Source organism: Mirounga angustirostris, unplaced genomic scaffold, assembly GCF_029215605.1.
Source record: "Mirounga angustirostris isolate CCGP_5_RB_7025 unplaced genomic scaffold, mMirAng1.0.hap1 SCAF_9, whole genome shotgun sequence".
NCBI classification, from domain to species: Eukaryota; Metazoa; Chordata; class Mammalia; order Carnivora; family Phocidae; genus Mirounga; species Mirounga angustirostris.
In genome coordinates, this window is record NW_026991717.1 from 117,954,005 (window position 1) to 117,977,985 (window position 23,981).

A 23,981-nucleotide genomic window follows, 5' to 3' on the forward strand; every position below is an offset into this window, starting at 1 on the left:
GGGTAGAATGTCCCAGCTACAGACCCAGCTTGGCATATTTGAGGAACAGAAAGAAGGCCAGTGTGGCTGGAATGGAGTAAATGAGGGAAAGTGGGTCAAGATGAGGTTGGAGGGCTAGGCAGGGGCTGGGTCATATACTTGGCAGACCTCAGTAAAGAATGTAGATTTTTTTTTTCTAAGTGTAATTCTTAACTTGGCCACTAAGCAGGTTTGGAAGGATTTATGATTTAGTGTTTAGTGTTATGATTTAATTAAGAGCCCCACTAAGGGGGAGAGTAGACTTCCACCTTTCGATCTGTCCCTTTTTTTTTTTTTTAAGATTATTTATTTATTTATTTGAGAGAGAGAATGAGAGACAGAGAGCACGAGAGGGAAGAGGGTCAGAGGGAGAAGCAGACCCCCCGCTGAGCAGGGAGCCCGATGCGGGACTTGATCCCGGGACTCCAGGATCATGACCTGAGCTGAAGGCAGTCGCTTAACCAACTGAGCCACCCAGGCGCCCGATCTGTCCCTGTCTTAATTGATTACCTCTCAGTCTTGGGTGGGCCAGAGTCTGAAGGTGGAACTCTTCAGTAGAGTCATTTTTGGGATTTTACCAGTGATCTCTAACTCACTGACACCCCAGGTAAAATATCAGTGGGGAAAATCAGATCTCAGCTGGGAGTTGCAACTGGAAGTTTTCTTGTAGGACACAATCAAATACTAAACTAAGACAAAAAATGTTCATAGCTGAGAGTGAGACTCTAATCCGTAGATCAGAAGGCAGCATAACTCTGAATTCCTACATACTAGTCAGGATTTTTCTGGTTTAGATTGGGATTTTTTTCTTGGCATCACAATTTAATACTGTCTCTCTTAAAGATCTTTCTTGTTGAGCAAGGTGGTGGATAAAGTGGCGTAAACTATGCTTGAGATGTCTTAACACCTTGGAGTACGTCATGTGCCAGCCCATTCTGGCCATCCCTGGCCCTACCCACGCAGACTCGGAGAATTTTCCCATTGGATGGGAGTCCTGCAGTTGCAGGTTTTCATCAGGGTGTGTTGTCATCCTATAGGTTTAGTGACGTAGATGGGGTTCTTTCGGAATTCCAGCAGCTGAGTCCCACCCGAGCTGCAGAAGGTCAGCTCAGGACATCCAAGGAGCTGAGAGCCTGGAGGGGACTTGCTTGTCTGCCCGTGCAGGAAGTTTCAGCATGACTGACAATGAGGGGCTGATGATGCTGGTGGTGGTGAAAAATGCTGCTAGCTTGGGTCGAAAAGGTGTCCTTCTTTGGCACCATAACTATTCCCCAATTTCCTCAGCTCCAGATGGAGTATATCCCAGGGGCTACACGGAGCTTTGTGTAAATGCTCACATTAGCAGAAGGATGGGGATCCCATTGAATCATCACCTCCTGTCAAAGAGCCAAGAGTTGTTCAGAAGGACAAGTTTTTCCCAAAGAGGCTAAATCCCTAGTACTAATTAGTGGCGGTAGTGGTGTGTGTGTGTGTGTGTGTGTGTGTGTGTGTGTGTGTGTGGTGGTAATCCCATGCCTCCACCATTTTAAAATAGGCGCAGTCTTTTTGCTCACTGTCTGAGCCATAGAGTGAGTAACCTTGACCCCTAAAGCCCTCCTTTGGGTGTCATGTGTGTGTGAGTCCTGCAGGAATTGTGGAATGCTTCTCCTCCAGGGGTCCAGACATTTAGAATGAATAAATTAGAGGGTGGTGGTAACATGGTCATTGTCATTGCAGACAATGTGGCATTTATGTATGGGCAGTGGCTGTCTATATCACGGGGCTCGATAACAAGGGCAAGTCTGATCTTTCATCACGAACCGCTGGGGTGTTCCTTAGACACAGAGCCTGCACCAGCTGAAAATAGCCCTAACATCTTGTTATTTCTCTTCCCCAATTTTTGCCTATTCATACCCAGGAATAAAAGACTCAGCCTGTTTGGCTTTTCCAAAGATTTAAAGAACCTCATCCATTGATGGCTAAGGACCCATAAAGGACAATATTTGCCTTGCTTGGATGAGGGTATTCATTCATTCATTCATTCATTCATTCATCCATTCAAGAGATATTTATTGAACACCTACCATGGGCCAGGCACTGTGCTAGGTGCTGAGTGAGTATCAGCACATGAAAAAGACAAAGGCCAAAAGTGTGTAGATGTTAAACGAGTCTAAGAAGCGACTTCCCCAAGTCCCTGAAGGAGTTGATTTTGCTATTTGCATCTTCCTGACTTCTGGTCCCGTGCTCTGACCACAACCCTTCACCGCTAGACCACACTTCCCCAAATAAATAACTACTTCTGCATGCTGGGGACGGGTTGTGTGCGGCAGCATTTACGTAGGCGGCACAGACAGCAGCCTTTCACTTAATGTTGCAATAACACCAGGCTAAACAATGTGCACTGACTTCCAGAGTTACTGAACAAATGCTTGATGTGGGTCAGATCTCTTAATTCAAATGCCAGAAAAGTGCAAAATAGGAAAAGTCTCCATCTGATAAGGAACAACTGTTGAGCAGAGATAGATTTGTTTTCAATTTGAGTTAAAATCAGATACGGGATTCTACCCTCCTTTTCACTTTTGGATACCCAAATAGGAGGAACTCAGCACACAGATAATCACAAACTGCATAAGTTCTGGTTATACGCTCAGACTCGTCCAGAACACAGAATCCCTGCCCTGCTGGGAGGCAAGCACTATGCTCACAGAGGCACACAGCATCTGTCTCAAAGTCACCCTGACCTTGGCAAATGGCAAACATAATTTCACTTGTTGGTTCTGATTTCCCTCTATTTTAAGGCTACACCATGTGAGCTCCATATTAAAAATGTGAGTTTGCAGCCCTGAAATGGATTGAGATGTGAGAGTACATCAGGATGATCACAGATTCGGAGGCTCTGGCATTTCAATCTTTATCATGTCATTTCCCAGAGGACAGTGGATCCGGGTTCCATCTCTATTGTAGTCACTTCCTCTGATCCTGCTCTCCAAACCCTCCCGTGTTCCATCTCACCCTAGTCTTACCTCTGTCCAAGCACTTGGTGCTGCTCTGCAATTCTCTACTCATTTGTCAGTCTTCTCGCCAAGACTGGAGTCTCTCGGAGGGTAGGGCCTGGTCCACTCTGTTCATTGCAGTAAGTGCCAGTCCCCAGCACCCATAGGAGTGCGTGGCCATAGCGGGCTCTCAATAGTTCTTTTTTTTTTTTTTTAAGATTTTATTTATTTATTTGAGAGAGAGAGAGAGAGAGAGATCACAAGCGGGGGGAGGGGCAGAGGGAGGAGCAGACTCCTCCCTGAGCAGGGAGCCCGATGTGGGACTCAATCCCAGGACCCCCGGACCGTGACCCGGACCAAAGGCAGACACTCAACTGACTGAGCCACCCAGTGGCTCCCTCTCAATAGTTCTTTGACAAATAAATAAAAGAATTATGAATTCATGGTTCTGTCCTTTTCAGAGGATGGATTTATTAAGTCTCCAGTGCTCTGGTCATAATGGTGCCAGGAAGGAAAGAGTTAAGCTATTTGAGAGGAGCCAGGTTCATCCAAAGACCCTTTTCCTTTTATTGGCAAAGACAGGATAAAGTGATATATGGGATAAATCCTGGATATAAAATCTTGATACACCCTTTAGGTGTCGGGCTGAGCTGATTCAAACTCTGAAGGGGAAGTCAATGAAATCATTCTAGGTTTTCTCTTAAGTGGCCTGAGATCCAGTTATGAATGGAAGGCAAGGCCAGACCCAGGGATTCAAAGCTTGACCTACTTTGTCCCAGCTAATAAGAAGAGAGATGGATTTGCCTTCAGCTCTCATAACTTTTCTTTTCTTTTTTTTAATAATCAAGGACAGTGAAACAGCCTGACAGATGAGAGAATTAGGAGAACTGAAGGCCGAAGAATTGCTTTAGGATTCAGGGCATCTCCGAAAAGTCTGTGTTTATGTATTATGTGTTTTTCCTTCTCTCTCTCCTTTTTTAAGTGAGGAAAAAAAAAAAAAAAAGCGCCTGAATTCCCACCAACATAAACCAGTGACATACAATGATGAAATTCTGTTTTCACCTCTGCCTGTGACAGGGAATGCAAAAATAGCAAGTGGCCCAGTTCCACGAATCCCCGCCTCCCTGCCCTCCCAGCTCCCGCCGGCTTCTCATCTCTAAGAATGGAGGTTAGCGCCTGGCCGCGCGCGAGCCGCACGCAGCCCCCGGACCCGGAGGATGATGTCAGGCGGCGGGAGTGGCCGCAGCCGGGCCGGGGAGGCCGAGGTCCCGGGGGAGCGAGGAGGGAGGGCGGCCTGGCCAGGCAGACTGCGCGCCCGGCCGCGCGGCGTCGCCTGGAGACAAGCCCCGGCGGCTCAGTGTTGCTGTAAACAGCCGCTTCCCTGTTACTATCTATAGCAGGATCGCCTGGCTCCGGGGTGCGGCGGCGGGAGGCAGGTCCGCGGTCCGGCTCCCCGCGCGCCCCGAGGGATCCGCCCGCTGCCCTAATCCCGCCTCGCCCCTTTCCAGGGGCCCACCGTTGAGCCCCTGGCCCGACAGAGTGGGGGAAGGGACACAGGGGCTCTGCTGGGATCTGCGACTTCGCGTCCCCGAGGAGGCTGGCGCGCTGGGACCCAGGCGGGGGCAATGTGACCCCAGGTGTCCTTTGCAGCAGAGCAGGAGGCTGGGGGCGTCTGGGGGCGCAACGCACTCTCGAGCACCTAGTTGCCCCAACCCCGTTTTCCAGGCCACAGAGCCGCGCCTGAAGTCCCAGCGGCCGAGGTCTCCCGCCTGGGAGCTGCTGGCCAGGATCCTTCCAGCGCCCCCGGTCCTCCCCCCTCCAAGTCCGCGCTGGAAAATCACCAGCTGTGGGCTGCCACTAAGCCCAGCTTCCTGGGAGAACCGAACCTCTTCTAACTCCCCAGCTCGGACTTGCGCTCCCCCAAAGGCTCTCTCCACCCTGTACCCCCAGCTGACCACCTTGTCCACATAGCACCCCCCCCCAACCACAGCCCACTCCCCAGGCCCCAGCTCAGAACTAGGCAAACGAACCCATCAGACATCCTTGCATGGAGGTTCTGCACAATGTTTACCGGCTAGCGTCTCAGATTTGACAGTAACACTAATATCCCTAAGTATGGCCGAGAAAAAAAAAAAATGCGCCTTTTTTCCTTAAAAACGAAAAAACAAAACGAAACAAAACAATTAAAATTAAAATACCCAACATCGTAGATAAAGTAGGTTATCATATTCTCTTATTTTGGATCTCCCGACTTTCCGCTTCCAAATGCGGTAACAGTCCTAATACTGCTCCAGACTGGGGGCTTGAAGGTCTGCTTCCACAGTTTGCACAGAATTACGACCAGAATTGGGAAAGGCGGGGGGTGGGGGGAGGCGCATTCCTTCTGGGGCCGAGGCTTAAGCCCTCGGGCTGTGTACCTGTTTCTCCCAAACCTGAGCCCCAGCACGTTTCCGGGGTTCCGTATACCAGTAAAAAGGCCCTCCCAGCCCATCCCCCCACCCCGCCCCGGGAACAAGGGTCCGCATTGAACCAGGTGCGAATGTTCGCTCGCGTTCTTCGCCTTTCCCGCCTCCCCTCCCCCGGCCGCGGCCCCCGCCTCCCCCCGCGCTGCACCCTCGGTGTTGGCTGCAGCCGGCAAGCAGTTCCCGTCAATCCGTCCCCCCTTACACAGGATGTCCATATTAGGACATCTGCGTCAGCAGGTTTCCACGGCCGTTCCCTGCGGTCGTGGGGGGAGCCATGCCCGGAGTCCCTCATCTTAGGGGGTCCCCGAGACCCCTAAGACCTAGATTATTAAACACTCAGGAGAAAATGAAACACACCAAGACGGGAGGCGGGAAGCTGCGAGGGCGGCGGAGGCGGCAAGGAGGCCGCAGAGGTGCCCAGGTCCTCTCGCCACCCCCCTAGCGCCGCGATGGTAGCGCCCATGACGTGTGTGGGGGCTCATTCATAGAATGCTGTTATAAAAGCGGTGGCTGCGGCGCCTCGTACTCCAACCGCATCTGCAGCGAGCAGCCCAGAAGCCGAGACAGAGCCGGCGGCGGCGGCGCAGCGAACGAGCAGTGACCGCGCTCCTACCCAGCTCTGCCCCGCAGCTCCTACCTGTCTCTGCCCCTCAGCCCCTCGCCCCGGCCCAGACTCACCGCGACCATGATGTTCTCTGGCTTCAACGCCGACTACGAGGCGTCCTCCTCCCGCTGCAGCAGCGCCTCCCCGGCCGGGGACAATCTCTCCTACTACCACTCACCGGCCGACTCCTTCTCCAGCATGGGCTCTCCCGTCAATGCGCAGGTGAGGCGGGCTTGGCGCCGCCGCGGGGCCCGGGACCACCGGGGAGGAGACACCGGGGCGGGACGCTCGGGAAGACGAGTCGCGGACCCCTTTGGCCGGGGTGGGAGGCCGCCCCGGCCGGAGCAGCCCTATCTCGGCAGCCCCGCACTTGTTCAGAGCGCACGCACGCCTGTCATAGTAAAAATTGGTTCTCTTCTGCCGCGGCAGGCTCATCCCGAGCTGCCCTCGGACCGCGCTCTCTGCCTGGTCTCTGACATTCGCTGGGGCAAAACGTGTCCCAAGCGAAGACTCGCGAACTAGAGCCTGGCTCCTCCGGGAGGCGACAGAAAGCGGCAATCCCCCCTCCCCTAGCAGCCTGGAGCAGGGAGGAGGGGCGGGGGAGGAGGGTGAAGCCGGCGGGTGTGTAAGGCAGTTTCATTGATAAAAAGCGAGTTCATTCAGGAGACTCCGGAGCAGCGCCTGCGTCAGCGCAGACGTCAGGGATATTTATAACAAACCCCCTTTCAAGCGAGTGATGCCGGAGGGATAACGGGGATGCAGCAGCAGGGCGGAGGAGAAAGGCACTGCGTTGCGGATTTCTTGAGAGGGAACGGGGAGCCCTTCCATCCAGGATGAGGGGCATCGAAACAGACCCGAGCAGTCCCGGGCGTGCTTCTCCTCCCTCTCTCTCCCTGCTGCATGCGGCACTGGAAACTCGGCTCGCCCCACCTGTGTCCGGAACCTGCTCACTCACGTCAGCTTTCCCCTTCTGTTTCGTTCTAGGACTTCTGCACGGATCTGGCCGTCTCCAGTGCCAACTTTATCCCGACGGTGACTGCCATCTCCACCAGCCCGGACCTGCAGTGGCTGGTGCAGCCCACCCTGGTCTCCTCCGTGGCCCCATCACAGACCAGAGCCCCCCACCCCTATGGGGTCCCGACCCCCTCGGCTGGGGCTTACTCCAGGGCTGGAGTTGTGAAGACCATGACGGGAAGCAGAGCTCAGAGCATTGGCCGGAGGGGCAAGGTGGAACAGGTGAGGAGTTCTTCAGCACCTTCTCTCAGTAAAGGGCGTGGGTTGGCACTGGTGGAGGAGGGGCCACAGTAGACAGGGTGAAGCAACTACCTAGAATTCACTGCATATCCTCAATGGAGAACCCTGGCTCTAAGCCATTTCCATCCCAGGCCAGACTCCGATCGTCCCACCCCAAGAAATACTCTAATAATTTCTTCCCTAAGAGGTTCCTATCTCATGCTTTTAGACTGGGCTCTTCTTTGTTCTCTTGCTGAGGATCTTATTTTAAATGCAAGTCACACCCAGCCCGCAACTGCAGGTTAGAAATGGCTTCCCAGCGGAGGTGCCAGGAAGCTGGGAAGCAGCAGGGGCCAGTTTCGCTGGGGCGGATGAACAGAGCTGATGGCAGACCTTGTTACTGACTGTTGGTCTTTTTGCAAATTATTTTTCTAGTTGTCCCCAGAAGAAGAAGAGAAAAGGAGAATCCGAAGGGAAAGGAATAAGATGGCCGCAGCCAAATGCCGGAACCGGAGGAGGGAGCTGACTGACACACTCCAAGCGGTAGGTAGATCCCGTGGGTCACTCCTTTTTCCAACTTAGGGGGAAAGTTGGAGACCGGGTGTCGGGGAACAGGGTCCTTGAGTAAGCCCGTGTCTTATGCTTTGCTCTATCCCTCTGTATCATACAGGAGACAGACCAGCTGGAAGATGAGAAGTCTGCTTTGCAGACCGAGATTGCCAACCTGCTGAAGGAGAAGGAAAAACTGGAGTTCATCCTGGCAGCTCACCGACCTGCCTGCAAGATCCCCGATGACCTGGGCTTCCCTGAAGAGATGTCTGTGGCTTCCCTAGATCTGAGCGGGGGCCTGCCCGAGGCTGCCACCCCCGAGTCCGAGGAGGCTTTCACCCTGCCCCTCCTCAATGACCCAGAGCCCAAGCCCTCCGTGGAACCCGTCAAGAGCATCAGCAGCATGGAGCTGAAGGCCGAGCCCTTTGATGACTTCCTGTTCCCAGCATCGTCCAGGCCCAGCGGCTCTGAGACCGCCCGCTCCGTGCCAGACATGGACCTGTCTGGTTCCTTCTATGCAGCAGACTGGGAGCCCCTGCATGGTGGCTCCCTGGGGATGGGGCCCATGGCCACCGAGCTGGAGCCTCTGTGCACCCCCGTGGTCACCTGTACTCCCAGCTGCACTACCTACACGTCTTCCTTCGTCTTCACCTACCCCGAGGCTGACTCCTTCCCCAGCTGCGCGGCCGCTCACCGCAAGGGCAGCAGCAGCAACGAACCCTCCTCTGACTCGCTCAGCTCGCCCACGCTGCTGGCCCTGTGAGCAGGCAGGGAGGGGAGGCGGAGGGCACCCCTGAGTGCCACTGCCCGAGCTGGTGCATTAGAGAGAGGAGAAACACGTCTTCCCTCGGGGGTTCCCGTAGACCTAGGGAGGACCTTCCCTGTGCGTGAAACACACCAGGCTGTGGGCCTCAAGGACTTGAAAGCATCCACGTGTGGACTCAAGTCCTTACCTCTTCCGGAGATGTAGCAAAACGCATGGAGTGTGTATTGTTCCCAGTGACACATCTGAGAGCTGGTAGTTAGTAGCATGTTGAGCCAGGCCTGGGTCTGTGTCTCTTATCTCTTTCTCTTTAGTCTTCTCATAGCATTAACTAATCTATTGGGTTCATTATTGGAATTAACCTGGTGCTGGATATTTTCAAATTGTATCTAGTGCAGCTGATTTTAACAATAACTACTGTGTTCCCGGCAATAGTGTGTTCTGATTAGCAATGACCAATATTCAACTAAGAAAAGATACGACTTTATTTTCTAGTAGATAGAAATAAATAGCTATATCCATGTACTGTAGTCTTTCTTCAACATCAATGTTCATTGTAATGTTAACTGATCATGCATTGTTGAGGTGGTCTGAATGTTCTGACATTAACAGTTTTCCATGAAAACGTTTTATTGTGTTTTTAATTTATTTATTAAGATGGATTCTCAGATATTTATATTTTTATTTTATTTTTTTCTACCTTGAGGTCTTTCGACATGTGGAAAGTGAATTTGAATGAAAAATTTAAGCATTGTTTGCTTATTGTTCAAAGACATTGTCAATAAAAGCATTTAAGTTGAATGCGACCAACCTTGTGCTCTTCATTCTGGAAGTTTTGTAAGATTCTGGGTATTGGAGACCAGTTTGTCCAGAAGGGTGGCTCCTGGAGGGGGACACGCCCCTTTGTTTGATCCCGTATCAAAAAGGAGAAGGAAACTCTAGAGCTGATGTTGGGATGTCTTACAAATACATGTGTTCACATGGTGGTGCTAAGATTCTCTAGCAGATTCTGGGGTGGGAATTGGCTGTGCAATAGCTTTTGTGGGAACATGTCTGCCTGCTTCTCTCTCTGTTTTGAAAGTCAAAGGGGGAAATATTTAAATCTAGTTGTGCTTATATTAAGTTGAAATGTCTTAATCTTAACGGGGTCCCTTTGGCAAATGGAGTTAAGCTTTGTATAAACCACTTTAACTTCTTATTCCCACAAAATTATGTGAGGGGTTACTCTCACCTTAAAGGTGAGCAAACTGAAGAATGGTTAGAATGAATGACTTTCTCCATGTTCCACTAGAGAGATTCAAGTCTTCACTTCCTCATTCCTCACCCTATCTCTAAGGCTGAGCTGTCTTTTAATAGTTAAAAAAGAAAAGAAAAGAAAACTTCTCAGGCCTTAATCCCTACATACATTTAGTTGGACTATTTTTATTCTCATAAGGAAAGGAGGGCTATTGTCCTAGCCCTTAGTAATAAGTGCCTTGTAATTTCTGACATTTCTTGAACATCATATGCCTGCCATTTAGCTTACACCGGGGGAGGAGAAAACTGGCTCTGAGAATTTGAAAGAGATCTCGAACAGTACAAATAATGGTTGATCATTCGGTAAATAAAAAGTTACTTAATAGCTCACTATGGAGAAGTCAACATGACTCTGAATAAGCTGTAACTTAGAACCTTTATAATCTTAAAGAAGAACATGACCTTTGTCTGGGGGACCTCTAGTAATGGGGCCTTTACACGCACATGCACAAACCACAAAGAGAGGAGCCCTTCTCCCTGCTGCTCTCAGATACCATGCTGGCCCCATGCTTGGAAGCCAGAGACCATCCTTCCACACCTGCCTGGGGCAAGAGAGCCTCAGTGCTAGCCTCCCAATGCTTTAGTGATAATGAAAATCACTGGGTGGTTATGGGGTGTCACACTCAATCAAGTTGAAAGTTTTAATTGAAAACGACAGTTCCATTGAGGTTGGTGTTCTCACCTCTGATCTCCCTGTGCCTCACATAATAATTGACATTTGAAACCAACTTACTTTAGGTTCTTAAGAGCACTGATATATCCCATACCACTTGCATATTACTTTTGCCTGTCTTGCCATAATGGAAGTGGCTTTAGACTCCCTGTTTGCTGTTCAGAGGGTAAATTTTCTGTAGCCTTTATTATTATTATTATTATTATTATTATTATTATTATTATTATTATTATTTTAGAGAGTGAGTGGGGGGAGGGGCAGAGGGAAAGGGAGAGAGAATCTTCAGCAGTCTCCACGAGCCTTGGGGCGGGGGGGCTCGATTTCACAACCCTGAGATCATGACCTGAGCCAAAATCAAGAGTTGGATGGCTCAAATGACTGAGGCACCCAGGGACCCCTCTGTAGCCTTTAAATATGGCTTAGACTAATTACAAAATTACTGTAACTAACACCCAGATCTGAAATAACAAGGTGAGATACCCTGTAAGGAAACCAGCTGGCTCCCCTTACGTGTACAGAAATAACCCATGGAAGGAGATTTCCCAGGTGGAGAAGTGTGGCTGGACCTCAGCCCTGGACACTGAACTGCTCCCAGGACCTGACTAATGGCCCCTGTCAATCCCATGCTGACTAGAGAAAGAACACTGCTTTCGCTTTGACAGCCTTAGCCTATGTCCAGACGCCTCCTCTAGTGCACCATAACCCAGTGGGGACCAGGCTGCTCTATGAACAAGACCACATTGCAGGTCCAGGGAGAGGTACTTGCATATAAGGAATCCTTTTAAGAGGCTTCTCAGAGGCCAGAGTGTGCTCCACAGGAGTGACATCCCACCAAGCTCCCAGAGTAATCTGGGACTATTCTCGTGGGATCAAGAGAAGAAAGGAATTCCCTCTCTTTCAGCCAAAGGGCTCTTCCCAAAAGCTCCTTTCCTGAGTCAGGATTCAACAACTCCCACGGATGGTGGATTCCAGGAATGTCGACTTCCTCTCGGGAAAGACTGATCTCTACCCACAAGATATGACCTCACGCTGGTCTTAACAAAACAACTATCCCAAAAGATAGAAAAGATACACATATAATAGAAAGGGATGGGAATAAGGATGGGAGGGGTCATTTCCTTATGGGGAACATGTCTACTTTAGCTCATCAGTGGATCCCCAGACCTGTCTCAGTGTCTGGTGCATAGTACAGGGTTAAGAAATATTTGCCTCGTGGGTGAAAGAATACATTCTGCACTATTTCCATGAGCAGAAATAAATTCCACACATACTCTCTAAATTCTCCCATTCCAAGGGCGCCTGGCCAGCTCAGTTGGTAGAGCATGTGACTCTGGATGTCAGGGTCGTGAGTTTGAGCCCCACACTGGGTGTGGAGCCTACTTAATTAAAAAAAAATCTCCTATATCCAGGCCCTTTTATGATATTAAGCAATGGGGATTTCACCTCTTTTATGTCTGGCTTCAACACATGTCCCACTCTGTCCTTGGCCCCTGGAATTCATCGACTACCACCTCTGGATTACCTCTGCCCATTTAATTTCAAAGTGAATACCCTGCCATAGTGTTTCCACCTCCAAATTAATTTTAGATAGAAAAAGGGAAGAAGAAAAAAATATTTATCTCTATACAATAGTGGATTATAGATTCTGTATTGTCTTTGCACATCCCTGCATCATGTGCAATTATGAAAATGAAAGGGTAGCATTTAGCAATTTGTTCTAATAACAGTAATTTTGTATCAGCAACAACTTTCCATGTGTGAACGAAAGTAAATCAATTGCTATCTTTAATTAAAGGACAAAGGCGAGACTGAGGCAAAGTAAAAGTTCTCAGGTGATTACTCTGAGAGCACCTGAAGTTTCAATGTTTTTCAAACCAAAAAAAATCTGAAACAAAAAAAATTAATCTTTAAACTATGTATGAGACTTCATCTAAGCACAGAATAATCAAATAATCAGAAAATAAACGAGATGTGAGCATCATTTGAATGCTGAACATCAGGTCGCTTTAAGGTGTGCTATTTTGCTATTAACATTAAAGAGCTGACTCCTGACTCCTCCCCATCTCCTTCTCATCATTTTCCCCTGCAGGCACCCTGCTCACCAGCCTTCCTTCCATTCTTGACACAGAGCATGTTTATTCCTGCTGCAGGGCCTTTGCACTTGCTGTCCCTCTCCCTGAGCCTCTTTTCCAAGACTGGCTCCTTCCTGTCATTCAGGACTCAGCTCAAAGGACATCTCCTCCAGGAGGCCTTCCCATATCATTCTATCTGAAGTAATCTCTGTGCACATTTCCTCCCCATGACTCTGGGTCTCACTATCCTGCTTTGTTTCCCCATAGCACATGTCACTGTCTGCAACATCGAATTAATGTGTTTTTTTCCTTTTTAACAAATTTCTGCCCTTCACCACTGCATTGTAAGTTCCATGTGAGCGGGGCCCTTTTCTGTCTTGACCACGTCTGTATGCCCATATCTATTAGGCACTCAGAGGCTTGTTAAATGGATGAAGACAGATAAATAAATGAAGGCAGTTGAAAATTACAAAAATATCTAAAGGGAGATAAATAGAGTTTAAAGGTAAAGGTAAGCTGTGTATTTCACAGACTTCTTCCTGGGTAGAAGAGCATGTCCTTTGTTTAAAAAAATTCCTGTCAAGGGTTCTACAATATTAAGGTGAGGAAGTAGCTAGCGTGGGAAGAAATTTTAAGAGGCACCAAAAATACAAGCATACTGCAGGTCAGGGACACTTCCAGACTAATTACAAATTGAGAAATTTGTTTCAACATCAAAAGAATGGATGTATAGGTGAATATAGGTATAATCATCTTCAAAGAAACAAATAAACCTATGTTTTTCACTCTTGTTCATATGAAATTTTAGACCTTCACACAGATCCACTTGAGTTCACTGATGCCTAGCAATTGGTAAGCTAAAGTATAAAGCCTACAATTTAGTCTGCATTAGAATAGAAGAATAAGGGTTAGCTGTTATTACTGTCATTGTTGATATCAATGTCATTATCATAATCATCCTTTGCAGGAATATGCCCAGACCTGAGGGAAAACAGTTGGGAATAGAGCGTACTGAATTCTGGTGAATGAGTTCAAAGTTCCCGAAGGGAGCTGGCTGGATAGATTTCCACTTTCTTTGCACCCAGGAGAAAGCAACAGAAGCATAAACTGGTTTAGTTCAAAGCAATTCATTTCAGTGGCTTCCCACACTCACTCAAGGACTAAACTAGGTTGCTTTTCCTTTGCCCAAGGGCAGAAAGGGCTCTTGGCCATTGTCCCAGGGAGGCTGCCTGGCCTGATAGCCATCAGCTCTTCTTGATTAATAAGCCCTTTTTACTTTCAGCTCACACTGACAAGGCGCTTAGGTTTGGATCAATCAGTTGATTAGGATAAGAACCTGGAGGGGTTGGGTGGATAGTTCCATTAGGGCAGGCCCTCAGGAAGGAGGACTTGTTAAAGGGTGAGGAGCAAGCAGCCGCACCTTCATCATAAGGGTGGATGCCACAGGCCCAGTGGCTGCCATGTTTACTTTGGGGAACAATTTATGGTCAGATCTACAGAAACAGTGATTGATTTTCAGGCTTTTTGATCAATTATGAGACTCTCATCACAGCTATAATTATCAAAACTATGATAAATTAATCTAGATTTGAGAAATTGGATCCAATATAGCAGAGTGGTTCAGAGCATAGACTCAGGTTTGAATCCTGGCTCCCTGACCTTGGGTAAGTTACTTCACCTCTCTGCACCTTAGTTTTCCCATTAGTAAAAGGGACATAATTGTACCTACCTCTTGGGATAGCTGCAAGCATTAAAAAAGTTATGTATTTGGGGCTCGTTACAGTGTAGATATGTTAGCTATTATTTATTATCTCTATAATTAAGGGAGATGGGGGTCAGGGGAGAAAATATTTACCCTCTGGAGCAAGCATGGGCTTCATTTAATTCAATATAAAGTCTCTGGGTGTCTATTATTTATCAGGGGCTGGTTTCAGATGGGAGCAAGACACAGTCCTGTACTCAAAGAGTTCATGGTGTAGGAAGGGAGAAAGACATGTAAACGCATACATCATAATACACCGTAACAGTGAAAACAGAAGGTGCAATGGTTGCACAGAAGAGGGAGTGATGGATTCTATCGGGGGGAGTCTCTGAGCAGGTGACCTCTGAGCTGGGCTTTGAAGATGGAGTTTGCTAGATGAACGAGTGCCAGGTGGAAGGATTCCAGGAGGGAGAGGGATAGCACTATAAAAACACAGACTCATAAAACACACTTGCTTTTGCTGGACTATAAAATGTGGGTGGAGGGGGGAGGAGGAGAGGAAGGGGGATGTAAATTATAGAGCATCATATAAGTACATTTGATTTCATTTACATCAATATTGCAGCATCAAAGTGGAAGGGGCTGGAGACAGGTCAAGAAGAGGTAACTGTGGCCAGATCATGAAGGGCCTGGTATTTACCTGCTTCAGTTGTGTGTAGGCTGAACCGAGGCCGTGGTGATGGGAATGGAGAAGGAACAAGAGGTAATTAAGGGGTAGGGCTGCTGGGGCTTGGTGATTGAGTGGATGTGGGAGGTGAGGGAGGGAGAGGAATCCAAGTCACTCTCAGGTTCACTGGGCTTGACACCACAAGGAGGCTGTATGACTGTGGAAGAAGGGCCCGTTTGGGGGATGAGAAGGTCAGGCCCGTGTTGGGCATGTGGAGCTTGCCACGCCTGTGAACATCCAGGGGGGATGTGGGCAGTTGGAATTGCACACTAGAGGTTCTATATGTGAGTTTATAGAGTTTGCCTGGAGGCATGTGGTTGGGATAGAACCTGGAGCCCTAGGGTATAATATTGATAATGGTTAACATTTCACGCATACTTGCTGCGTGCCAAGCTGTGCCACGCATCTCCCAGGCAATGCCAAATCAGGGACCATATTTGCTTCGCTCATCGTTTTACCTCCGGTAACTGGCACATCCTGGGCACACAGTAATGATTTTGTTGAATGGAGGCTCTCATTTAGTCCTCACAACCACTCTATGGGGCAGATAGTATTAGGGTCCTCGTTTTACAGACGAGGAAAATGATCTAGGAAAGATTACACTGACCAAGGCAACACACTTGTAAGCAGCAGATCTGAGATTTGAAATCAGCTCTCTCTGACTGTAAAGTCCAAAGTTCTTAACAGTTTTTTTTTTTTAAAGATTTTATTTGACAGAGAGAGCACAAGCAGAGGGACAAGCAGGCTCCCCGCTGAGCAAGGAGCCCGATGTGGGACTCGATCCCAGGACCCTGGGATCATGACCTGGGCCGAAGGCAGCTGCTTAACAGACTGAGCCACCCAGGCGTCCCTTAACAGTTTTGTTAGAATGTTAACATCTCCTAAAAATGTACTTATGTGACCTAGGGTGAGACTTGAACCCCTCTGAGACTACCACATCAGGAGTGGGGTTCAAAAATCTCAGAGCTCCCTTTCCAGCTTCAAAACTCTGATGTCAGACGACTCTTGTGGAGATGCACGGCGGGGGCCCACACCCGGTCACTGAGGGCCCAAGGCCTGAGAGGTTGCCGCTGGCTACCTCGCCACACCAGGAGCGTCCAGGTGGGAGCCGTCTGTCCCAGGTGCAGGCCAAGCAGGTGGATTAGGGTTCTACTCCTGGACAACAGATTATCACCAATTTAGCAGCTTGAAATGACACGATGTCTCCTCTCAGTTTCTGTGGACTCAGTGGTTTAGCTCTGTCCTCTGTTCAAGGTCTCGCAAAGCTGCAATCAAGTTGTCAGCTGAACTGAGTTTTTAGCCAGATGCTTGAATGGGGAAGAGTCTGCTTCTGAGCTCACTCTGGTTGTCACAGACTTTATTTCCTCATGATTGTATACCTCAGGCCTGACTTGCTGCTGGCTCTTGGCCAGAGGCCACTGTCAGGTCGAGGAGGCGGCTTCCTCAACATGGTTGCTCACTTCATCAAGCCTGCCAGGAGAACCTACTAGTATGTGCTGGTTAGATGGATATCTATATCATCTTTATCTATATATCTCCCTTATATAGCAACAGATATAGTAGATACATAAATAGTGCATATTACAAATCATCGGAGTAACATCCCATCACCTTTGCCATATTTTATTGCTTAGAGGCAAGTCTTAGGTTCCACCTCTACTCAAGGAGAGGGATTTACACAAAGGTGTGGACACCAGGAGGTAGGAATTACTGGGGGTCCCCCGAGGGTCTGTCATCCACAAAAGGTCACGTTACCTACTGAGAACTTACAAGTAATAATAAATCCAACTAAAGTTGGTCTGCTTTTTTATTAATGCCATGAACTGTCAAATACTTCCTCCTGAAAAAAAGTTTTTTGTTGTTTTAAGGTCTAAACAGTTGCTGGGATTGCTGTTGAGTTTTCACAATGCATAGGTAAGCTTCATTTTTAAAATTACTTATCTGTTAATGCATTGTATTCTTCATGGAAGTAAACTCCCAAGTTACACTAACAGTTGGTCCCCAACACATGGACTTAGCTATATGCCTTCATTTTAAGAGTAAAGCTGTAATGGTTCAGAGTCATTTGAGATTGTTTTGGGTGCATGCACCTCTCAAACTCTCTGGTAGTACACAGTACTGTGTTTAAATAGATTTGAAATAAATGAGCACAACAGTGACTGTAAAGACTGAGAAATTGAACTTGAGTTACTTCAGTTCTGTTATTATATATGACCGTGGGGAGTTTTTGTGTTTAAAATTTAATACTGTGAAGGAAGCGATGCAAACTGAGAAGTGTGATGTTCTTACTTGGTAAATACACATCTCAGCTAATACAGGAAATACTTTACTAAATTTTAATATTAACTTTAAAGTGGAAAATTCCCTTACAATATTTATTGTAAAACTGAAAAACGAATCAAGAAAACAAAACATTACAACATTCTGATTTAGTAGTTGCCTAATACTTGGTGAGCTACTGTTTTCCTGCTTAGGATTAAAAATAGCTAGCCCTAATTTGGCTCACCATGGGCTAGACTCTTCCAAACACACTCATATCTGTATGAACTCGTTAAAACCACCCTAGCAGGTGAGTCCTGCTATCAATCTTATAGATAAAATAATCTGGGGCACAGAAGGCTTGTGATCTGCTCCAGATCGTCCAACTAGAGTGGCCGAGCTGGAATTTGAACCGGGCAATGTGGCTCCAGTCCCTGAATTCTTATCCGCTAGTGAGAAAAGACAAGGCAAAACCAATATCCCCGACAACCCTGCAGGCCGATGGAAGCCCTTCAAAAAGGACAGGAGGGCTGCTTTCTGTTCCAGACCGGCCCCTGCTGGATCCTGGGCGGAGGAAGAGCGGGCTTCCCGGGGGGGGGGGGGGGCGGGGGGGTGCTCTCTGGGCGTCCCCTTCTCTGCCCTCGTCTGCCAGGCCCAGGTTTCGCCTGGCCCTTCCCGGCTTCCGGCCCTTTGCTCCAGGCCAGGTCGCAGGGTCAGGAGCTCGCGAGTCCTCTATTTACTGTTTGGTTTCCATGGTGACACGTAGGCACCGTCAGCGCCTCCCGTCACAGGCCCCGCAGCGCGGCCCCCACCCGGCGCCGTGACGTCTGCCCGCCGCTTCCGCTCTGCCCATATTTGGCGTAGCCCGCGAGTCGCCGGCCGGTAGGAGGCTGCGAGCCGGGCTCCCACCTCCCCCCGCCCCCTGTTCCCGGCCACGCCCTCGCGGGGGTGCTGCCGGACGCTCTCTGTCATGCGCCCCCCGCCCCCGCCCCTTCCCGCAGATCCAAGGTGCGGCGAGGAACGGGGGCGTTAGGGAGCCCTAGAGAGGGCGTGGGTGATCGGATGAGCGCTGAGGTCTGTAAATATTCGTTGACTCTTTGAGGCTGCAGACAAGATTTGGGGCTGTCTCGTCCGTCCCGGGTGGGTGAGCTCGGATCACGATTTTCTCACTCGGTGCCGGAAATCATGGAAAGAGCCATCGCTAGCCTAACTCTTATTTTATAGGCTCGAACAAAATTCTCGCCCATGGCGCAGTGGAAAGCTTTGAAGCTGGAGGCTCTGGGATCAGTGTTGCCCCTTGGGAGATAAGTGACCTTGGGAAGGGTCACTTCCCTTTACCCGGCCTGGTAAAATGAGCTGTAGGGGTGGGTGGAGTGATCGTACTGTTTACAGCGGTCTCAGTCAGGTTTGGGGGCGGGGGGAGATCGTCCATCACCTTCGAACTATCCCGTATCCCCGTGGCATAATTGGAATGTCAGTGAAGCTCGCTGAGGACTCCTACAATTCTGATCCTTATAGCAACTGCATATGTGTGGCTCTTTGAGCCTTGCTCGTATGAGGCGCTTAATTAACTCAGTTAACTGACTATTGAATGAATCCTAGGCAAATTACCTTCGGACTTCACCTTCATAAATCCGGATCCCCGCAATTCCTTACAGGCGGAAGGAAGAATATTGCGATGATTAATAATCGCGCAGCAGTGTTGCTGTTGTAAAGCGATTTGCAGATGTAAAGGGCAATAAGCATTCCTGGGAGGAATCCAGCGAGATTCCAGAAGTCTCCGAGGGAGCCGTGGGTGTATGCCGCCAGGCCCTGAGGGCGGGGGTGAGGCGGGCAGTGTCGCAGAGGCCACTGCTGGGGACTCGACTGGCTGCCGGCACGGGGCTAACTCTTCAAGCTGCTCAGTCGCGCGCCCTTCCTCGCCCCAATTCCCCAGTTTCTCTGGCCAGAGGACTGTGTGTTTTCCAGAATATCAGAGCTGGAACGCACGTCAGACATTTCCCTCTAATCCAGCCTTTCTGTTTCACAAATGGGGAAACTAAGGCTCAGAGAAGTTGATTCATCCACCCAAACTTGCACAGCTAGTTAGAGACAGATAGAGATGAGGATTTCTGGCTTCAAACTAGAGTCCTTTCCACCTCATCTCTAACCCCCTGTGCTCTTGTGGCTTGGGGACTCTGCTGCCTGGTTCAGATGGTGGGCTGTGCAGTAAAGCTAAATACTGACTTCAGGCCTCCTAAAGGATGCCAGTGGGACACCTTCTGCTCTACACAGCCCACAGCCCGACCCCAGGGCCTGCAGTGATGTGCAGGAGGTGTGTTCTGCCAAAGCCACAAGTATTCTTCCTTACAGTGGCTGGAATGGCTTCTCTTGTCCAGAGAACCCGAGTTGGCTGTCCTGAAACCAGGCTTAGACTAGCAGTAGGTCATTTTTCATAGTTACCCAAGCCCTGCATTAAGCTTTTCTCAGCCAAGGCAACAGCGGAAGGCGTGTAGCCTGAACCCGTGGGAACCCTTTTTTGCTCATTGTAAGGTCTTTTCATGGTGCACAGAGGTTGGATTCTGTAGGGGAATGCCTCAAATGTCCCCGTCTCAACCAACTTCCTCTTACATTCCATATTCTATTTCTTCCCTAACTTCTAGACTGAGTATGAAGGCAGCTCAGACTGAGAAAATTGGTGCCTACCGCGGGCCTCAGCCATCCCCACCGGCTGATTGGAGGAGTCTGGGATCCTCCGCCTCTGATTGTACTCGGGGCTATAGCGATAGAAGCGGCCGCTCTGCCCCCTGGTGGACGTGTGAGGCACAGCGCCCTTCTCCAATTCCAGAAGCAGCCCCGTGGTGGTGACTAGAGGAAGGAAGCGCTCTTTGTTCACTCGGATAGAAATGGCAAAATTTGGCAGAAGAAAAATAATCCCAGCCCTTTCTTTTTCTAGTTTATTTCTGAGGATCTGGTCCGTTTGGATGCAGAAAAAACTTGTGTTGTTTCTCTTGCCTGGACTGTATTTTTCCTTCCCGCTTATACAAACCCTGCCCCTTTTTCAACCCGTTTCAAGTTCCGCCTCCTTCATAACAATCTCTCTTACTCCCGCTCCTATGTATCTTCTAAAATACAGCTGTGCACAGACCCAGCACACAGAGTGCACACTTACATATGTCATTTTCCTTGAGGGCGGGAGCCGGGTTTGTGTGTCTTTGTGTTCGTAGACTCCATATGCCCAGCACAGGGCTGGGGACAGAAACTGCTCTCAATAAGCTCTTGCTGACTAATTGATAAATTAATTGATTAATCTCTGCAAAAGCAAACTCTAAGCCTTTGCTTCGACCAGCCTTCCAGAACTGTCAGTTCTTTGGGGGAATCTAGTGACCTAACCAAATATCGCCTTGCACAATAAGTAGTTACACAAAGAATTTCACAAGAGAACACCACCATCCCCCAGGGAGGGATGAGGAAGTTTGAAGTGGACTCTCAGAGAGAGATGTGGAGGAGGGTGGCCGTGTGGAAAGGTCAAAGGACAAAGAATTAGGAGGGAGAGGCCTCTGTTCCTGGGCTCAGAGAGGCCTCTCAGGCCCTAGTGCCTGGTGTGGATCCGGACTGCACCACCTGCTGTGTGGCCTTAGGCAAGTTCACTCCCTTCTCTGGGTGTCAGTTTCGCATCAGTAAAAATAAGTACCCATCTGCTAGTAATAGGATGAGGATAAATTGAGTTGCTATTTGCCAAGTGCCCAGCACGTAAGTGCTATATAACAGTTTGTAGATGAATTTTCCAGCAAAGGTGTCTTGTAAATGGGATGGAGATTATTATACCATCTCTCGGTTCCCTTTCACACCAGCCTTCCAGACAGTGCAAGAACTTTGGGGTCAGGCAGGCCTGAGTTGACTCTTGTCTCTGTTAGCAGTTGTGTGACTTTGGGCAAATTGCTCTACTTCTTGGAGCCTTGGTGTTCTCATCTGTGAAATGAGGATAATTGTGTCTACCTCAAAAGACTGGTGTGTGCATTGCATGCATGTGAAGTACCTAAAGCATAGAAGGAGCGTAATAAACAGAAGCGATGGTTATTATTGATGAGAGGAGCCATGCTAAAGAAGAGGGTCTCCAAAATCTATGATGTTTCAAGAAAGTGAGTGTGTTGAACAGCCACAAGGCCAGCTCAGCCACGGAGCTCGGGGTGGTGAGGGGCAAGGCCTGGGTCTGGGCCATGACTGGATATCACAGGTGCTGAAGAAACCAAGAATGGTTTGTACAGCAGCTCTAGGAACATTTTCTGCCCCAAGGCTGCGCTGAGGGTGTGGATCCAGTGGGACTGGGTGCCAGTTGTGGGTCCTTCTGCACTCCTTCCCCGGAGAGGTCCTTCTGCACTCCTTGACAGGGTGTGGGCAGGGTGGGCCTCGGAAACCTGTCCTTGTGGAGTGTGCATGTGTGGGAATGGCCCAGAGACATCCTGCCCTGCAACCTGGACTTCTGGCACTGGTGTGGCCCTCCCTCATGGCAGAACCCGCCTGCACAGCTCCTCGGTGCTGCCATTCCCAAACCTGTCCCAGGACACCGGGACTGATTGCTGGCAATTCTCCAAGGGCTAGGGGAAGGGGGGGGGCGGTGATAGTCTTAAAGCCGAATTAACCTTGCCTCCCTTCAGCATTTGCATACCCCATTTAGTACTTTTCCACATCTGCTGTTTGTATTCCTTTGAGTTCTTTTGGGGAAGGCGGAAGGAGGGTTGCAAAATCCCAACAATGATACGGTGTTGCAATCCCAAACACGCTGGGCATCACTCTTACGGTCCTCGGTCCTCATGCTTGACTGCGCTTGTCCCTTGTGACCCACGAGGAGTTGTGTGCTCCCTGATGGCAGGCTCTATACTAAGGAGGTCACTATTCCGGGATCCCAGACACAGTCTGAGACCTGGACAAATCCACCTTAGGGGCTGTTTGGGGATCACATAGGAATCTGTAAGCCCCATTCCAAACTCCTGTTTCTCATGATGGCAACAGGGTGGAGCCCAGTGACTAGCATCCAGAGCAGAACTCAAAGGAAGAAACTATTTGTAAAAAAACCCAGGACCTATGAAGAGTCACAAAGGTACCAGTAATGGTTGTCTGTGGCCGAAGAGGGAATGTGTTTTTCTTCTTTTTGCTTGTTTGTACTTTCTGATTTTTTGTCTTTGGCAAGCACCTATTGCTTTTGTAAGGAGAAAAGATGTTTTTAAAATGTTCCCAGCAGAGCAGTTTGGTTTTTTTTTTTAATAGATAATAAATGAGAAGGTTCAAACACCCTCTCTTGTTTTTTTTTTTTTTTGTTGTTGTTGCTGCTTTTCCTCTCTTTCCAAAAGAAATAGATGCTCCTGGTGAAATCTTTGACAATTCAGACAATCAAAATAAAGAAAATAAAAAATCACCTGTAGTCTCATCACAGAGATAATGACTGTCATTATTTTTTATTTTACCTTTCCTGTACACTTTATAGTCTTTAGCTTTTATGCTGTGGTTTTTATGAAAATAGGACCACGCTGTAACCATGTTTTGTAATCTGCTTTTTCTACACCGTAGATCATGAACATATTTTTCTATGTGATCAAATTTAATCGCTAGTTACATAGGATTCTGGTTATAAGCATCCAACAATTTAACCAATTCTGCATTGTTGAAATATAACCTTGGGGCAGTTTCTAAATTTTTTGCTGTTATAGACAAGGCTGCAAATATCTTCACAGCTAATTTTTTGTGCACAGCCAAGATTATTTCTTTTGGGGGTGGGCCAAGAGTGTGCTCCTTGAGGCTTTTGAAATGTAGGTGCGCCCTCAGGAGAGACAGTCCCAAGGTAGAGTGCTCAGGCCCTGTGACAAAGGGGAAGGTCATATTGGCTCACCCTGTTTCTAGCTGTGTAATTGTAAAAATTATTTACCTTTTCGACACTTCAATTTCCTCAACTATAAAACTGGAACGATAGTAGCTATGTAGTTAAGATGGTTGTCAGGACTGTTGATGTCTGGATTGTCTTTCCTTCAGCGGAAGAAGTTGTCCTGAAACTGAGGTCTGGTTGCCTGGGACAGTGTGGTGGGGGGGAACTCAGGCAGGTTTAAATGGTAAATGGTGAAGATGCTGGAGAGGGGACAGTAGAGGTGCACAGGTAGTGAAGGGGCTGGTGGGGAGGAGGGTGAGGAAGGGTTAGAAGAGGAGGGAGTGGGACTCAGGGGGCAGGGGTGAGATGTCAGCAGGGACGTGGGCAGCGGGGGTGTGTGCCAGTCACTTTGGGGGGGCGGAGCCTCTGTCCTCCACTCTGGGCGCCCCACCCCCCCAGGCAGCTTGAGCCCCATGTTGCTTCACTCCCTGCCAGTCTTCTTTCGGTTCCTTGAGTGCGACGTTCCTCTGTGTTGTGTGACCTTCGTACATTCTCTTCCCCCTGCCAGGAACTCCTACTCTTTGCCTGGCTAACTTTTCTTTTTTTTAAGATTTTATGTATGTATTTGACGCACAGAGAGAGATAGTGAGAGCAGGAACACAAGCAGGGGGAGTGGGAGAGGGAGAAGCAGGCTTCCCGTCGAGCAGGGAGCCCAGTGTGGTGCTCGATCCCAGGACCCTGAGATCATGACCTGAGCTGAAGGCAGACGCTTAATGACTGAGCCACTCAAGTGCTCCCCCCTTTTTTTT

At 48.8% G+C, this 23,981-nt stretch overlaps 1 protein-coding gene and 1 long non-coding RNA gene across 2 annotated transcripts; both read left to right on the top strand.

Annotated features, from left to right (window-relative positions):
- Positions 1-5,972: 5,972 nt before the first annotated feature.
- FOS (Fos proto-oncogene, AP-1 transcription factor subunit) lies at positions 5,973-9,410 on the top strand. The gene is made up of 4 exons (XM_045901261.2): positions 5,973-6,281; positions 7,044-7,295; positions 7,728-7,835; positions 7,963-9,410. Exons 1-4 carry the CDS (start codon positions 6,141-6,143, stop codon positions 8,602-8,604), a joined length of 1,143 nt encoding a protein of 380 aa, XP_045757217.1. The 5' UTR covers positions 5,973-6,140; the 3' UTR covers positions 8,605-9,410.
- An 8,856-nt stretch (positions 9,411-18,266) lies between these two features.
- LOC123861802 (uncharacterized) lies at positions 18,267-20,377 on the top strand. Its single transcript, XR_006795133.2, has 2 exons — positions 18,267-18,473; positions 19,976-20,377. It is a non-coding gene; the product is annotated as an uncharacterized LOC123861802 (long non-coding RNA).
- Positions 20,378-23,981: the final 3,604 nt, after the last annotated feature.

Coding starts and splice junctions, on each gene's coding strand:
- FOS (XM_045901261.2), top strand. CDS start 6,141: ATGATGTTCTCTGGCTTCAACGCCGACTACGAGGCGTCCTCCTCCCGC. Junction 6,282..7,043: donor GCTCTCCCGTCAATGCGCAG/GTGAGGCGGGCT, acceptor GTTTCGTTCTAG/GACTTCTGCACGGATCTGGC. Junction 7,836..7,962: donor TGACTGACACACTCCAAGCG/GTAGGTAGATCC, acceptor TGTATCATACAG/GAGACAGACCAGCTGGAAGA.